The sequence below is a fragment of the Carcharhinus amblyrhynchos genome, chromosome 11, assembly GCF_965287045.1.
Source record: "Carcharhinus amblyrhynchos chromosome 11, sCarAmb.v2.hapA, whole genome shotgun sequence".
Classification (NCBI taxonomy): domain Eukaryota; kingdom Metazoa; phylum Chordata; class Chondrichthyes; order Carcharhiniformes; family Carcharhinidae; genus Carcharhinus; species Carcharhinus amblyrhynchos.
In genome coordinates, this window is record NC_137334.1 from 80,467,139 (window position 1) to 80,485,998 (window position 18,860).

General features: G+C 41.9%; 1 protein-coding gene across 16 annotated transcripts in view; it reads left to right on the forward strand.

The window, feature by feature from the left end:
* clasp1a (cytoplasmic linker associated protein 1a) overlaps positions 1–18,860 on the forward strand; it is a 258,110-nt gene that overhangs the window by 94,530 nt on the left and 144,720 nt on the right. For all 16 annotated transcript variants that reach the window (XM_080199457.1, XM_080199456.1, XM_080199458.1 and 13 more), the window contains exon 8: positions 2,926–2,996. In XM_080199457.1, the coding sequence (XP_080055583.1) occupies positions 2,926–2,996 (71 nt within the window). The remainder of the gene's footprint in view (positions 1–2,925; positions 2,997–18,860) is intronic.

Here is an 18,860-nt window from a genome sequence, read left to right on the forward strand (position 1 = left end):
TTTTGAGGCTTAAATAATTGAATTGCTCAGTTTAAGAATCCAATAAAAGATTATTAGGAAATGAGAAAATTGACTTTGTCGTCAGTATTGAAAATGTTTATGCTTCCAAGAAAGAACTTTGTAAATTGTCCTTGTTAGAGAAGAAAGAACATTTTGTATAGTACCTTTCAAGACTTTGGGAACATCCCTTAGTGCTGTATAACCAAAGTTATTGCTGGAAGGTAGGAACATTTCCAGCTAGTTTACACAACAGGGTCACACAATAGCAATGCGATAAATAAAGTTAAACTGAGCTTCTGATCCTCTCAAGGGTGAGATACTTCCATATGTGCTGTACAGGTTCCTGGATGCATTACATCAAAATTTTTGTATAAAGAATTGCCTTTGAGAGAGAATGGGACACTGTTGCCTTCTGCCCTGGGCCATATTGTGGGCAGAACTGCAGGTTCTGGAATGCAGGAATGGTTGAGATGCATGACTGAAGGATGGCCAAGATAGAGGCTAAGCACAATAACATATGGCATGCCCTGGGCTCTGGTGCAAAAGCAGAGAATGCCTGAATGGAAAGGCCACCCAAAAGCCGACTTAAAGTTTTTTTTTGTGGAAACCTGACCACAGGACAAGCTTTGGTGCAGAGAGTGACAAGGTGACTGGGTTTTTGCTTCTGCAAAAAGCCCATATGGCAGTGAATCGGGAACAAGTGAAGAAACAGATCAGCTCCATGCTATCCCCCAGTTCTAGTATTTACCCTGCTAATCCCCCCAACCCACACACCTTGGGACTGGGAGGAAACTGGAGCATGCAGACGAAACCCACACAGAAACTGGGAGAATGTGCAAACTCCACACGGACACCAAGGCTGGCATGGAACTCTGGTCTCTAGCACAGTGAGGCAGCAGCGCCAACCACCGTGCCAGAGGACGTTTGTCGATTTATAGCAGTGTGTTCACATCTTTTGAAAGCCATCTTTTGTGCAGACTGCCATTTGGTTTCTTTTGTGCATAAGGAGGTACAGTGGAGCTTGCACTGCAGACAGCTTTGGCAAAAATTTTCCACAGTAGTTTATCAGACCAACAAATGAGCTGAGCTCAGCTGCATTCCTGATGCTTTCTAACCATGATGTGGAGATGCTGGCGTTGGACTGGGGTGAACACAGTAAGAAGTCTCATAACACTAGTCTGACGAGTTTATTTGGTAGCAAAACCTTCAAAGGAGCAGTGCTCTGAAAGCTAGTGGCTTTTGCTACCAAATAAACCTGTCGGACTTTAACCTGGTGTGCTTTCTTAACCACACAAGCTTTCCCATCCATAGAAGACTAGTCTTGTGCAATGATTTTGTAGCCTAGAAACTCCACATTTGGTTCCTGAAAAATGTACTTGCTCCTCTTTAGACGCCTCTCAAAATGTTTTTAAAACTTTGTCCAGGTTGTTGAGGTGTTTCTCTGTCTTACCTGGAATTAAAATGCCACCCAAGTAGACTGCAACATGAGTATTATCTTGTAACAGGTTGTCCATTGTCCTTTGGAAGATTGCCAGACTGTAGGATCTGCAAAAAACCTAAACTATTATACTTGAACAACTTTTTACCCATTTTGTTCATCACTTATTGCTTCAAATCTTCCTCTAGCAAGAGTTGTTGATGTTGATATGCTTGGATCATGTCCAGTTTTGAAAGGGTTGAAAACAGATCATCTGCTTATGGCGGTGGTAAGCGTCCAGCTTAGAAATCTGATTAACAGTAAGTTTCTATTCCTCACTTGGGCATATTAGAACAGGAATAATTGGAGCTGCACAATGTGAAAACGCAATGGGGTCAATGATCCCCAGTCTTTGCAGTGGCTCCGACTCTTCCTCCACATTACCTTTCATGGCATAAGGCACTATCCTTGGTTTGAAAAGTGAAGATTAATGAACAAAATTGTGGTGCACCGCAATGTTCCCCAGTTTGTCTTTGATAACTTCAGGATATTTCTGAATGGCATCCCCTCACTTTTGTGTGCTTCATTTCATTCCAGTTCAACTGAATTTTCCAGAGCCAGACATGCCCTACTAAACTAGACCTTTTGCCACCAGGAGCTGTGCTCTTGTTTCTTGGCTGTTTATATGCAACCCCACTTCTAATACTCCAAGTAATGGTATGATGTTGCTGGAATATGTCTGAAGGTTGATCCCTACCTGACCAAGGGCAGACCAGATAGGGGGTAGATCATTTAGGACTGAGATGAGGAAATGTCTTCACCCAGAGCCTGAAGGAATTATCTACCATAGAAAGTATTTGAGGCCAAAACATTTGTTTTCAAGAAGGAGTTCATTATAGCTAGGGCTAAAGGGATCAAAGAATATGGGGGAAAAGCAGGAATAGATTACTGAATTGGATGATTAGCCATCATATTGAACGGTAGAGCAGGCTTGAAGGACTGATTACTGCTGTTCCTATAGGTTGAGGGATAAGATGTTTAAAAAAAAAAGTGCAAAATAAATTAATAGCAATTAAATTCAAGAGACTAACTGCTTGTTCCAAAAATTCAAAAATGTCAGTGGGGGGAGAAAGAACTTCATGCCTTTGAGTACCATGAAGGGAACTCAATATTATTTGAATCTTTGGTATGAATATCATTATTTAACAAAGATGGTTGGACACAAATTGACAGTCTAGTTGTAACATTTTTGTTGGTTTTCTTTCCACATCTACATTTTTATTTCATGTGAATGATAATATTTAACTACTAAAATTTTGAAATTTAGTATCTACTTATCAAAGTAAAGCATGCTTGACAGTGTTCTTGTGGCACTCTTGTTGAATTCAAGGATCTTGTTGATATGTTCCAAAGTGCCGTTTCACTGTGTAAAATGATCACTTACAGATTTTGAACATGTATGTCCTGATTCACATGTTCATAATGCATTATTTGTTTTCTTTAAACAGGTTGAATGTAATTTTTGCAAAATTTGATGAAGTTCAAAAATCAGGAAATATGATTCAGCCTTCCACAGCTGGTGAGTAATCTGGGCTCTTATTTTACAAAGAAACATAGGACACAGAAGTAATGGATCAGATTAGGATCAGAAGTAAGCAAATTCAACCGTTTGAGCTTGCTCCACCATTCAATCAGATCATGGCTAATCTCTTCCTAGACTCAAATCCACCTCCCCACCTGTTATTCCATTTTTTAGAAATTAGAAATATGTCCATCGTCTCCTTGAAATCACTTAATGATTCAGACTCCCCTACACTATAGGGCAGTGTGTTCCAAAAATTCACCACCCTCTGCAAGAAGTAATTCCTCCTCATCTCAGTGTTAAATCTATGCCTCTCAACTTGTACCTGTGACCTCTTGTTTTAGGTTGCCCCGTAAGAGGAAACATTTGGTTTATGTTTACTTTATCCATTCCTTTCAAAATATTATATACCTAGATCAGATCTCCTCTCATTCTTCTAAACTCCAGCAAGTATAAGCTCAAAACTATTTAACCTCTCTTCATACATCATCCCCAGAACCAACCTTGTGAACCTCTGCTTGACAGCCTCCAAATGTCACCACATCCTTCCTGAAATTAGAAGACCAAAACTGGGCACAATACTCCAGATGTGGTCTCTCCAATGCCCTCTACAACTGCAACAACACTCTCTACTTTTATACTCCAGCCCCTTTGTAATAAATGCCAACATCCCATTTGCCTTTATTGCATGCTGCATCTTCATGTTCTGGAATTCATGAACATAGGCACCCAGAACATAGATCTCTTTGCCCGGACGCATTTCCTAGCTGTTTGAAATTGGGGATATTAAGGAATCATGATGAGCTTACAGATGACTGATTTGATTATATTTTTTCCTTTGCAATGATCTAATTTTGTTTTCAGCAATGGAAGCAAGCAATTCTGAATTCAAAAGTTTCAGGCTTGTGTTTTAACAGTATTCGATCTTCGAATGCTTGATTAGATGGATCATGAGTGAATCAAATTTTATATTTTTGGAAAAATAGTTAATACTTTATTTAGAAAAATGCATACAGTCAACTGTTTAAAAATTAAGAGGCAGGGTGGAAAGAAAGATGTTATACAAGAAGAATATTTATTACTGTTTGATTTTTAAAAATAATGACTACCATATCTGGCTTTGATCTGAATGATTACAGGTGAATGTAATACTGTTACACATTTGCTATTTTATATTTTCTTGCACGGCTTGTAGGACCTCATATTGTAAACGTATGAACTTATGCTTTTATCACTTGATCTTAGGACCTTCTGCTGTTATATCACAGCAGTGTTCTTACTAGTAAGTGTAAAAATGAGTCTTCTGAATGAAGAGACAGTTTTGCAAATTTGTTTATGGGATTTGGATGATGCTGTATTTTTGTACACAATCAGTAAGAAAAATAATTTTTCTGAGACCCATAGTTTATTTATTAGTGTCACAAGTAGGCTTACATTAACACTGCAATGAAGTTGCTGTGAAAATATTGCGCCGTTCTCCAGCACCTGTTCGGCTACACAGAGAATTTAGCATAGCCAATCCACAGCACATCTTTCAGACGGTGGGAGGAAACTGGAGCACCGGAAGAAACCGACACAGACATGGGGAGAACATGCAAACTCCACACAGGTAGTGACCTAAGCCAGGAATCGAAATTGGGTCCCTGGCGTTGAGGCAGCAGTGTTAGCCACTATGCTGCCTCTACAAGCAGCAGAAGGGCATGGCATTAGTCGTTGCCAACAACTTGCACTTTAAAGTAATAAACCTCCTGAAGTGTTTGTCAGGAATGTTAAACAAAATTTGACACCAAGCCACGCTGGAGAGATGATGGTAATAGCATAAAGAAAGAGAAAAACGACAGATCTGTCATAGCTGTGAATGGTAACAGCAGAACTTGCAGGATCTGAAATTGAAAAGCTATATATAAGGTGCCTAATTGAAAATAGAGAAGCCAGCAAAGATGGCAGAGAGACTTCACTGAGGAGCATTCTGGAAGAAGTTGCTTCAGTCATCCGGACTGTATAGTGAGTGGAGGAAGGACCCCTCCAGGGACAAACAGGAGAAGAACATCAGTACAGAGATTGCACCAAGGAGCATTCTGGGAGAAGTTGTCATAGTCATCCTGACTAAAGTGGGTAGGACAAGAACCAGTGTCAAAAAAAATTCATTGTAAGGAGGACAAGCAAGGTGTAGCCTTGCACTGCTTACAGTTGTAGAGGACACGAGGGAAAGAGCTGATTTGGTATGTAGAAAGGTTAAGTAAGTATTTAATAATTTTGTCACTTAAACTCAGAGGTGATTGTTGTGGTTTATAATTTGCTATAATTTTGATTATATTTCGTAGAAACAAGAAGCAGGAAAGAAGGACCCTAGAGAACTGAATATAATCTGAAACAAAACATCTTTCAAAAGTTTAATTTTAAAGAAGTAAGACATGACAGTAGAGCTCCAAGCTGTGGTCTGCTCTTTGTGCTCCATGTGGGAGGCCGGGAATGTTTCCAATGCCCAGGACCAGCATATGTGCAGGAAGTGTCTCCAGCAGCAGCTCCTGGAAACCCAAAATATTGGAGCTGGAGCAGCGGCTAGGGATTCTGTGGAGTACCACAAGGTGGAAATATCATGGGAAGCGCTTGTAGAGAGGTGGTCACACTGCAAGCTCAGATCCACAGACAGGAAAGGAATGGGTGACCATCAGGTAGAGCAAGGGAGCAAGGCAAGCAGTGCAAGAATCTCCTGTGGCTATTTCCCTGGAAACCATAGAAACTAGAAGCAAGAGAAGGCCATTTGGCTCTTCGCGCCTACTCCACCATTCATTTTGATCATGGCTGATCATCAGATTCAATGTACGGATTCTTCCCTGCCCCCCCCCCCAACCACCAAATATCTCTTGATCCCTTAGCGCCAAGAACTACATCTAATTTCTTCTTGAAATCACACAATGTTTTGGCCTCAACTACATTCTGTGGTAGTGAAATCTACACATTCACCATCCTCCTCAGGGTGAAGAAATTTCATCTTACCTCAGTTCTAAAAGGTTTATCTCTTATCATCAAACTATGACCCCTAGTTCTGGATTCCTTACCATTAGGAACATTCTTTCTGAATCCATCTTGTTCAACTCTGTTAGAATTTTGTAAGTTTCTAGGAGCTCCCCTCCCAGTCTTTAAACCCCAGTGGATATAATTCAAACCAATTTAGTCTCTCCTCATATATGACAGACCTGTCTTCCCAGGAATCAGCCTGGTAAATCTTCACTGTAATCCCCCTATAGCAAGGACATCATTTCTCAGATAAGGACACCAAAACTGCACAATACTCAGATATGGCCTCACCAACTCCCTATACAATTGCGGCAAAACATCCCTAACCCTATACTCAAATCCTCTTGCTATGAAGACCAACATACCATTTGCCTTCTTTACTGTCTGGTGTATCTGCGTGCTTATTTTCAGCGACTGATGCACGAGGACTCCAAGGCCTCGTTGAGTATCCACCTGTAGCAGTTTATGCCCATTCAAGTAATAATCTGTCATTCTATTATTGCTACCAAAGTGGATAACTTCACATTTATCCACGTTCTACTGCATCTGCCATGCAGATGCTCACACACGGGCAAGTTCCAAATGGGGTAAGGGGGAGAGTAGGATATTGTATTCATAAGAACATAAGAACATAAGAAATAGGAGCAGGAGTAGGCCATCTAGCCCTTCGAGCCTGCCCCGCCATTCAATAAGATCATGGCTGATCTGTTGTGGCTCAGTTCCACTTTCCCGCCCTCTCCCCATAACCCTTAATCCCCTCTCTTATCAAGAACCCATCAACCCGCTTCTTAAAAATATTTAGCAAGGCAGCCTCCACCACTTCAACGGGCAGAGAATTCCAGAGATTCACCACCCTTTGAGTGAAGAAGTTCCTCCTCAACTCCGTTCTAAACCGCCTCCCCTTTATCTTGAGGCTGTGCCCCCTAGTCCTAGTGTCTTTTTTGAGCGGGAAGAGTCTCTCCACCTCTATCCTATCCATCCCATTCATCATCATATACGTCTCAATGAGATCTCCCCTCATTCTTCTAAACTCTAACGAGTACAAGCCTAGTTTATTCAGCCTCTCCTCATAGCTCAATCCCCCCAACTCCGGTATCAGCCTAGTAAACCTCCTCTGCACTCCCTCCAGGGCCAAAATATCCTTGCGCAGGTGCGGCGCCCAAAACTGCACACAGTACTCCAGCTGCGGCCTCACCAATGCCCTGTACAGCTGCAGCAAGACCTCCCTACTTTTATATTCAATCCCCCTCGCTATGAAGGCCAGCATCCCATTCGCCTTCCTGACCACCTGCTGCACCTGCAAGCTGGGTTTTTGCGACTCATGCACAAGGACCCCGAGGTCCCTCTGCACCGTCGCCTGCTGCAGTTTTTCGCCACGTAAGTAATAGTCCTTCCTACCATTCTTCCTACCAAAGTGGACCACCTCACACTTGCCAACATTAAATTCCATTTGCCATTTCCTGGCCCATTCGCCCAGCCTATCTAGATCCTTCTGCAGACTCTCCACACCCTCCGCACAATTTGCCTTTCCCCCAATCTTGGTGTCATCAGCAAATTTCGACACCCTGCACTCGGTTCCCTCCTCCAGATCATCTATATAAATGGTAAATAGCTGAGGCCCCAGCACCGACCCCTGGGGCACCCCACTAGTCACCAACCGCCAATCCGAATAGCACCCATTGACCCCCACTCTCTGCCTCCTATTTGACAACCAATCCTCTATCCACGCTAACACCCTACCCCCAACTCCATGTCCCCTGACCTTCTGCAATAACCTCTTGTGAGGTACCTTGTCAAACGCCTTCTGAAAATCCAGAAAGACCACATCCACCGGCTCTCCTCTATCCACTGCCCTAGACACATCCTCATAGAACTCCAGTAAATTTGTCAGACACGACTTCCCTTTAATGAAACCGTGTTGCGTCTGCCCTATCAAGCAATTCCCTTCAAGTTGCCTCGCAATTTCCTCCTTAATGACGGATTCTAACATTTTACCTACCACAGACGTTAAACTAACCGGCCTATAATTCCCCGCCTTTTGCCTGGCACCCTTCTTAAACAACGGCGTAACATTAGCCGTTTTCCAATCTTCCGGCACTTCCCCGGAATCCAGCGACGTCTGGAAAATAACCACCAAGGCATCCACTATAACCTCCGCCATTTCTTTCAGAACCCTCGGATGCATTCCATCCGGTCCTGGGGACTTGTCCACAATCAGCCCCTCCAGTCTGTCGCGCACCACCTCTCTAGTAACAGTAATGTCATTAAGACCCTCCAGTCCTACCACCTTTCCATCGCTAACACCCGGCAAATTATTCACGTCCTCCTCCGTGATTCAGTGATCAGCCATGATCAAAATGAATGGCAGAGCAGGCTGGAAGAGCCGAATGGCGTACTCCTACTTCTAGTTTCTATGTCTATGTGCCATTCCTCAAGGTTCCATTGGGTTTCATTAGCATATCAGAGGTTAGAGTGGGGCAGACAATTCATAGAACATAGAACATAGAACACTACAGCACAAACAGGCCCTTCGGCCCACAAGTTGCGCCGATCACATCATCACTTACCAACCTACAGACCTATCTATAACCCTCAATCTCATTAAACCCCATATACTCATCCAGAAGTCTTTTAAAAGACCCCAGCGAGTTCGCCTCCACCACCACTGACGGCAGCCGATTCCATTCACTCACCACCCTCTGAGTGAAAAACTTACCCCTAACATCACTTCTGAACCTCCCTCCCCGCACCTTAAATCTGTGTCCTCTCGTAGCGACCATTTCAACCCGGGGAAATAGCCTCTGAGAGTCCACCCTATCTATTCCTCTCAACATTTTGTAAACTTCTATCAGGTCGCCTCTCAACCTTCGTCTCTCCAGGGAAAAGAGTCCCAGCTCCCTCAACCTAACTTCATAAGGCATGCCTCCCAGTCCAGGCAACATCCTTGTAAATCTCCTCTGTACCCTTTCAATAGCTTCTACATCTTTCCTATAGTGAGGCGACCAGAACTGCGCACAATACTCTAAATGAGGCCTGACAAGGGTCTTATAAAGTTCCAGCATTACCTCCCGACTCCTAAACTCAATCCCTCGATTAATGAAGGCCAGTACACCATACGCCTTCTTGACCACCTCCTCCACCTGCGAGGCCGATTTAAGAGTCCTGTGGACCCGGACCCCAAGATCCTTCTGCTCCTCAACACTACTCAGACTTCTGCCCTTGATAGTGTACTCGTTCATCCCGTTGGTTCTGCCAAAATGGACGACTACACATTTATCCGCGTTGAAGTCCAATTCAAGTGGCAAATGGCCAGAAACTCAGGGTCACGTTTTTTTGACTGAGCATGGTGTTCAGCAAATGAATCATCAGATCTGCATTTGTTCTCCTCAATATTGAGGAGACTGCAGCAAATGCAATATACCAAATTTGAAAGTCACTATTTGACCTGGGAAGAATGTTTCAGACTCTGGATGGTGGGAAGGGCTGAGGTAATATTGCACATGTTGCATTTCCAACAATTGCGTAGGAAAGATCCAATGGAAAGGAGTGGATGATGAAAGAATAAACTAGGGTGTTGCTGAGGGAACAATCCCTTTGGAATGCAGAAAGGAAAGTGGAAAGGAAGATGATGGTATTGATGTGAAGGTAGTACTTGCTCCTTCCAAGACATTCTGGCCAGAGTGAAAGATCCCCTCAATCTCCATCTATATCTCTCCTTTCTCCCTCACCCATTATCTTTCAACCTCCTGTTACCTCAGTCTGTTTGCTTTCAAAATTCAATTAACAAAACCATCAAATAGTCTCCTGTGCTCAATCTCGCCTGCTTTTGCACTCTTCCATTACTATATGTCCAGCCTCCTTAAAATTTCAGTATGTTCAATCAACAGGAAAGCCTTTGAAATTTGCCCTTTAGCTGTTTTTTAAATAATTGTGCCAACCAACTGGCAGATATTGCTAAAAGCTGCAAAAAAAATGTGTTCAATACTCTTGATTGTTACTGATTGCATCCAGAGTAATTAATGCACTGTACTGCTCAGATGTTGTAACCCAGATATACCTATCAGATATCAGATCTAGTCAAAGATATTAAATCCAAGTCTAGGCTTTTTGTTTGGCTGAATTGATCCAAGTACACTAAATAATGGATGAGTTTTTAAATTAACTTTTGTTTAAACCCTCATTTTGAATATTAAAGATATTTAAATTCCAGAAAGAAATTTTGAAATGATATGCTGGGTAAATGTCACCTAGTTAGTAAATTGCACAATTATAGGGTGATGTCTTTATGTAAATAAAATGCATCATCAGTCTGCATAGAAATGTTAAATGTGGACCTAGGAATTCATAATGACAAATACAAAATCAGCTATCTGAGCTGGGAATTGTTAGTTGACATTGAGGTTTTGTTTAGAATTTTAACAGGATATAAAATATATATAGCTCCTGCAAGAAGTGATACAGATAGCAGAATTATACATGTTAGGAATAAAATTATTCCTATTTATTTCCAATAAAGTCACTACATTATTCTGATAATGAATGCACAGCTTAGGAGGACAACAATGTTAGCTCTCCAAAAATGTAGAAAATGCTACAATGCTTCTAAGAGTAAAGACATTCAACTTGATGTCCGTTTACTGTTTCAAATCCTCTCCAGATGTTGAATGGTTTTCTGTGGCTATTGGAAAACACAAATTTGACATGTTCACATTTAGAAATGTTCTAGTTGTTTGGTGACTGTCATACTCTCTGTTCAAGTACTCTTGAACAGCTCAGCTTAGAGGCTAAGTTTCCCTTTTCCATAACGATTCTGCATCTCATCTCATCTAATTTCATGCTTTGTGATCAGTAACTCTTAAACTGTAGATTATGATTTTAAATTTGACTGAGGGGATATAGAATTACATTTTTGAGCCTCTGCTTTCTGTTAATTGCAGGCTTTCTTTGCACCCCTAAGAGGGAGATTCTTTTTCCAGCATGTAAGTGTAATTAAGGATCAGCTGATATCTTTAGTCAAACATTTCCTCTCTGGTGATGTACAATTATGTTAAGTCTATTGTGCTTGTATGCAGTCACTCTTGGCAACATGCTAGGAAGCAAACATATCTGCCAATCAAAGTAAATGAAACTAGGGAATTGAATTTGGATACACATGGGTGAGAGGCTAGACTACTTTTGAGTTGGTATGAAAAATGATGTGATTTGATTATTATTGCTATTCCATGATGGGGACAAGCAACACATTTTTTAGTGTGGATGATTAGTAGGAGCTTTTAAACAGTAAATACAAGATCTGGGACAGCCAAGTTTTATTACTATTCTAAATCATCAAATAAAAGATTGAAAGAAATCTAGGGAGCCAGGTTAATGTGCAGGAAGGAATTTTCACTGGGGAATATTAGCCCTTACTCCCTTAATCTGAAGGCAGGGAGAGGGAGCTGGAGGCTTTGGCTTTGCAGTTGATTGGCAGGTGGTATATCTAGTCTGAGTGGTGAAGGGGGGTGTTGGTTGAATTTTACCCTGTTGAGACTGAATTCTCTGATTCGAGAACAAACACTGAGCAGTTGTGTGTGTGCAGATTGCCGTTGAATATGACTACTGGTGAAGGTAAGATGCAAACTGAAATTCATAAGTTTAAAGCCAAATGCACAATATACCAGCAGTAATTGATGTGATGAAGTTTAGTATTTAAAAGAATCAAAAAGACATGCCAGTGAAATGAAAGCATTGGGAATCTTGTACGTAAATAAATTCAAGCATTAGTGGAACAATTAACAGATATGGTACTTGGCATTTACAGCTGTGGGAGAAAAGGTTTACCCTTGAGTTCCTATTTTGGCATTTGAGACTGTTGGGAGATGGATTTTAAAATCTGATTTTTCATAACAGATCTGAACTAGTCCACAAATCTTTCAAAATGCAAATGACAGGATTTGAGTTGAACATTTCCTCTTGTGTATTGATTGTGATAAATATTGTGTTTTTGTAATGTAGTAATCGTGTTCTGCAGGATTTGTTAATAGCTGGCAGTATTCATGGGTACAGTGGTGTGTAATACTGTTAAGTTTCCATTTAATTCCTTCTGGCTTCAGAGGATTTCCAGCACAATGAGCCACATGCTTCACGAAATTCCATATATTGCCTGTTTTCAGGAAAAAGGCAATATTTGCAGATTGTAAATTTACTTGTTTCAGTAAGACTTTATGCGATACACTTTATTAGATGGTAATTTACAGGGACCATTTCTTTAGGTATTGATCCTCAACAATATGAATAAGCTCCTTTCTAGGTTCCTTGTAGAATGCGTAGAATATTTTAATAATATGTGGAACCTTTCATCTCATGGATTTAATTACTTTGTTTACTTATTGGGTCACCTTCTACATTGTACATACTACCTTGTTGCCCTTTACCGGCCAGATTACCATGCCTTGTTGAGATTGGGTGTTGTACTACGAACTTGTTTGTAGTGAAGATTTTAAAGGGCCCCTTTGCACTGGTTCTATAATGGCTGTGTTCTTGTAAGTATGGAATTTATGGGTTCAATTTGTGCTCAATGTTATGCATTGTTTTAAAACAAAAGTTTAAAATTCATGCTTATAAAATTTGCAAGTTTTGCATGTTGGCTTTATATAAATGTGTAATTGTTAACCAATTACAAAACAATCTCCATTCCACTTGCTTTGCTGTTATGTTGCTTGTAGAAAATTAGAATGAGGATAAAATTGAGATCTGTCTGTTTGCCTGCCTATCACTTACAATTGTGTCCTCATTATCTGGGAGAGCTGGGGTTGGCAATCTTAATGTGCTTGTTGAACTGACATTTAATATGGCAGCAGCAGGCATAGATTTAAATTTCAGCTGCCTTTGAAATTGCCATCTGCTTTATTTATCGGTGTGTGAGAGCAGCACTGTTTCAACAGTGTTTGCCTGACTATAACGCCCTTTGCACTTCTAATATGTATGGTTTCTAAGAACATAAGAAATAGGAACAGGAGAAGGCCATCTAGCCCTTCGAGCCTGCCCCACCATTCAACAAGATCATGGCTGATCTGAAGTGGATCAGTTCCACTTTCCCGCTTTTTCTCCCCATAACCCTCAATTCCCTTGATTATCAGAAACCTATCTACCCGTGACTTAAATATATTCAGTGAGGTAGCTTCCACCACTTCAATGGGCAGAGAATTCCAGAGACTCACCACCCTTTCAGTGAAGAAGTATGAACAGAAATTGCCAAGCAATTAAGTATTGGGAACACTTTCCACATTGTTTTCAATCCACACTCCAAATTACATTTCTAAGCTACCAACTCCAACTCTTTCAGAATCTTTACAGTTCCGGGGGCTATTTGGCCTATCAAGTTTTCACCGGCTCTCTGAAAGAGTATTCTTCCTAGCCCCACTTCTTTGTCTTATCCTCCATAACTTGCCACGTTCCTTATTTTCAGGTAGCAATCCAATTCCCTTTCAAACACCTCGATCGAACCTGCCTCCATCGACCTCTCATTCCAGCCTCCAACCACCCCTGGGTGAAAATGTTTTTGAAAACGTTATCCACGCATCCCTTGCCAAATATTTTGCACCTGTGACTTTGTTTCTTGGTGTTCTCTTGAGTGGGCACTGTTTCTCACTATTTGCCATGTCCATATCCCACGGGGTCTTGAATACCTCTATCAAGTCACCCCTTGGCCTTTTTCTTGCCCAAGAAAAGCAGACCTAACCTTTCCAATCTATCCTCATAACTACAGTCCCTTATCCCTGGAATCATTCTTGAGAATTTCCTTTGTATTCTTTCCAACATCTTCACATCTTTCTCCAAGTATGGCACCCAAAACTGAGCACAGTAATCCAAGTGAGGTTTTACTAGTGCCCTATACAAGTGTAATATGACTTCCTTACTCTTGTAGTCTTTATCCTATTGATAAAGACTAACGTCCTGTATGTTTTTTTTAATGCATCTTGCCATCTTCAATGATTGATGTAGGCAAATAGATAAAGGTTTACAACATGGAAACAGGCCCTTCAGCCCAACCTATCCATGCTGCCCAGTTTTTACCATTAAGCTATTCCCATTTACCCACATTTGGTCCCTATCCCCCTATACCCATCTAACTGTCTAAATGCTTTTTAAAGGGGCAAAATTGTACCTGCTCCTACTAATACCTCTGGCAGCTCATTCCAGAAGCTCACCACTCTGTTTAGAAAAAATTGCCCCTTTGGACCCTTTTGTATTCCTCCTCTCTCACTTTAAACTTAACCCTCTAGTTTTAGACTCCCCTACCTTTGGGAAAATATGTTGACTATCTACCTTATCTATGCCCCTCATTATCTTATAGACATATACACTCAGTCCCTCTGTTCCTGCACTTCAGAGTTCCTCTCTTTATACGGTGTCTCCATATTCTTCATGCCAAAATGAATCACCTCACACTTCTCTGCATTGAACCTAATCTGTCATTTTCTACCAATCCACCAACATATCTACGTTCTTTTAGGACTCTATCGTCATCAGTTGGCAATGTTTCCAATTTCTGTATCATTTGTAAATTTTGAGGCCATGCTCGGAACGCTGCAGATCAATAATGTATATCTGGGAAAGGGCCTAACACTGACCCCTGGGGAACTCCATTACAAACCTTCCTCCCATCTAAGAAGCAACCATTTAGCACAGTGCACTTGGTTTCCTACAAATTCAGTCAATTTCTTATCCCAGTGCTTATTTTCTTTTTATTGCATTAGCTAGAATTTTGCTGACAAGTGACATGGTATCTAGTGTCTTTTGAAAATCCATATGCACCACATCAACAGTGTTGCTCTTGTCAATCTTCCCTGTTACCCCTTCAAAAAAACTTCCAAGTTATTTGAATACGAATTTACCTTAGTGAATCCATGATGGCTTTCCTTAATTATCCTGCACTTGTCTAAATAACTGATTTTGTCCCTAACTGTAGTTCCAGAGGTTTCCCTACCACAGAAGTCAAAGTGACTGATCAGCAGTTGCCAGCTTTATCCTTTCATCTCTTTTTGAACAAGTGTTATGTCTGTAATTCTCTAGTCCTCTGGCACTATGACTATGTCTGAGGAAGTTTGGAAAATGATCACAAGTGCATCTGCAATTTGCACTCTCTCTTCCCTCAGTACTCCTGGATGCACCTCACCTGATCCTGGTACCTTATCTATTTTAAGTAGAAATAGCCTTTCTAATGTCTCTTCCTTCTCCACTGTGAAGTCTTATACACCAATTGCCTCTCCTTTTGTCTGGGTAGCATCTTCTTACTTTGCAAAAGCAGATGCAAAATATTAAAGAACAGAGAACAGCACAGCACGGGAAACAGGCCCTTCAGCCCAACGAGCCCGCGCCGCCATCTTAACAAAGCATTTTCCTACACCTGTCTTGACCTGTGTGTATGCATATGGTACCCCCATTGGAAACCAGATTCAGGGGTGAATAATTTAGGGACAATTTATTACACCAAATCAGCCTAAGAGCACATCTTTGGGGTGTGGGAAGAAACCAGAGCACCCGGAGGAAACCCACGCAACCACAGGGAGAATGCGCAAACTCCCACAGACACCGGCCCAAATCCATGTATCTGCACAGCTAGCAGTGATAGTCACTGAGCTGTTGTGGTGCCCATCTGCTGGTCCAGTTTTAAGCACACACACAACGCGAAGTACTAGGCCACTCTCGCAACATCCAAGAGCAGCCCACGCACGACCCACAGTGTGCATGCCCCTCGTTAGACAACAAGGTAGACCGACACACCTGCGGAGTAAAAGAGACAAAACATCAACACATGTAGCATTAGATTTCCAGTAACGTCCTGAAGCTCTGTCGCTTGTTTAAAACCGTCTCCTATAACCCTCCATCCCGGTTTCACTCATGTGCCTATCTAAGTAAACCTTAAACAAGTCCAGCGTGCCTGCCTCCACCACCTTACTTGGTAGTGCATTCCATACCCCCACGACCCTCTGTGTGAAAAACCTCCCTCTAGTATCCAAATTATACTTCTCCCCCCTCACCCTTAACTTGTGACCCCTCGTGATATTTGTCTCCAATCTAGGAAAAAGCCTGCCACTGTTTACTCTATCTATACCCTTCATTATTTTGTACACCTCTATCAGATCCCCCCCCCTTAATCTCTGTCTTTCTAAGGAAAAGAGCCTCAGTTTACCCAATCTTTCCTCATAACCCAGTCCTTCCATACCAGGCAGCATCCTGGTAAACTTCCTCTGCACGCTTGCCAGGGTCTCCACGTCCTTCCGGTAGTAAGGTGACCAGAACTGGACGCAGTACTCCAAATGCGGTCTAACCAACGTTCTGTACAACTGCATTAGATGCCACTCTTATACTCTGTACCCCTTCCTATAAAGGCTAGCATTCCGTAAGCTTTCTTCGCAACCTTCTCCACCTGGGTTGCCACCTTTGGAGACTTGTGCACCTGCACTCCCAGGTCCCGCTGCATTTCTATACTCTGATTGGTCTACCCTTTATCATGTAACACCTCCCTGCATTATTCCTTCCAAAATGCATCACCTCGCATTTATCAGGATTAAATTCTATCTGCCCAATATATCAACCTATCTATATCCTGCTGTGTCATCTGACAATCCTCCTCGCTATCTGCCAATCCTGCCATCTTGGTGTCATCTGCAAACTTGCTGATCACACCACATACGCCCTCTTCCAAGTCATTTATATATATTACGAAGAGAAGAGGTCCCAGTACTGAGCCCTGTGGCACACCACTGGTGACAGACCTCCAGCTAGAAAAGGACCCTTCTACCACTACTCTGTCTTCTGTTGCCTAGCCAGTTTTCAATCCGTCTAGATACCTGTCCCTGTATCCCATGAGCCTTAACCTTTTCTACCAGCCTACCGTGAGGGACTTTGTCAAACGCCTTACTGAAATCCATATAGACGACATCAACGGCTCGTCCATCGTGAACCGTTTTTGTCACCTCCTCAAAAAATTCTACCAGATTCGTAAGGCAAGACCTCCCTGAACAAAGCCATGCTGTGTATCCCTAATCAGATCGCAACGCTCCAGATGCTTATACATCCTATCCCTAAGAATTTTTTCCAACACTTTCCTACCGTCGATGTCAAACTCACTGGCCTATAATTACTAGGGTTATCCCTATTGCCCTTTTTTAAACAGCGGTACCACATTAGCTATCCTCCAGTCCTCTGGGACCTCACCTGTGTCCAAAGAAGAGACAAAGATTTGCGTCAGAGGCCCAGCAATTTCATCTTTCACCTCCCTAAGCAGCCTGGGATAAATGCCATCAGGCCCCGGAGCTTTATCAGTTTTTATGCTACCTAAAAACCCTAACACTTCCTCCCTCGTAATGGATATTTCCGTCAGCTGGTCTACAGCTCCCTCCAAGACATTACAAGACACCAAACCCCTCTCCTTCGTGAATACTGACGCAAAGTATTCAAGATCTCCCCCATTCCCTCAGACTGAATGCATGGTTCCCCTCCTTTGTCCTTAAGAGGACCTATTTTCCCTCTAACCACCCCCTTGTTCCTAATATAAGAGTAAAATGCCTTTGGATTTTCCTTCATCCTTCCATGCCCCCTTTTTGCCCTTCTAACTCCCCTTTTCCTTTATTCCTTTAATACTTCTGCTATTTCCTCAGCCCCTATATGCAAGTCCTCTTTTTATCTCTGAGCCCCACCCTTTTTCCACCCTTCTGTTATACATATGCTTGTAGATGACCGTGGGACTCCCATTTATAGTAGTTGTCACTTTATTTTCATGTTATCTCCTTTTATAATTTTTTGCATTTCCCCTATGGTCCTTCTATAGTCAGCCTGATGCTCCATTGTATTTTCTATCTGACATGTCATATACGCGCTTCTTCCTTTTCATCATCTATCTCTTGTCATCCAGGGTGTTCTGGATGAATTTGTCCTACCTGTCCCCTTCAAGGGCATATACCTTGACATTGCCTACAGTACTTTCCTTGAACGACTAATTTAGCCACTATCTTTTCCTCCAGCGTTTCATTCCAACTCATTTGACTTAGCTGCATTCTCATCCCATCGAAGTTGGCTTTTTCCCAATTAATTATGGATTGTTCTTTTCCCATGGTCAACCTAAACTATATGATACAATGGCCGCTGTCCTCTAAGTACATCCACATTACAAGCAGGTGCATGGGACTCAGCCCTTGAAAGCCTGTATTTCCATTCAGTAAGATTATGCCTGATGTAACTATGGCCTCTGCACTGATAACCACCTCTAGACTAATAACTGTCCATCTCCTTTGATCAAGAATGTATGCAGCTCTGCCATTAAAAAAATAATCAAATTCGGCAATCTCTTGCCATCTCGATAGCTTTTTATTCTTCCAGCCAAAATGGACTCTTTCGCATTTACCCACATCATATACCATTTGCCAGAACTTTGTCTACATGCTTAACCTGTCCATGTTCCTTTCACTCTGAAGAAAAATCATACGGAATGGAAACGTTAATTCTTGTTTCTCTCTCTACAGATGCTACCAGACCTACTGAGTTTTTTTAACGTATTTTCTGTTTTTATTTCAGATTTCCAGCATGCACAGTATTTTGCTTTCATAATTATGTTCCTTTGTAGCCTACTTGCATCCTCTTCATAATTTACCTGTGCTGTCTTTGCGTCGTCAGAAATTTGTCAATTATTTCCAAGTAATTTATATAAATTATAAAATGTTAAGGCCCCAGCACTGACCCCTGTAGCACACCACTTTTTAAAATTCATTTGTGGCATATGGGCGTCACTCGCTGGTCAGCATTTATTGCCCATCCCCAGTTGCCCGAGGGCAGTTGAGAGTCAACCGCATTGCTGTG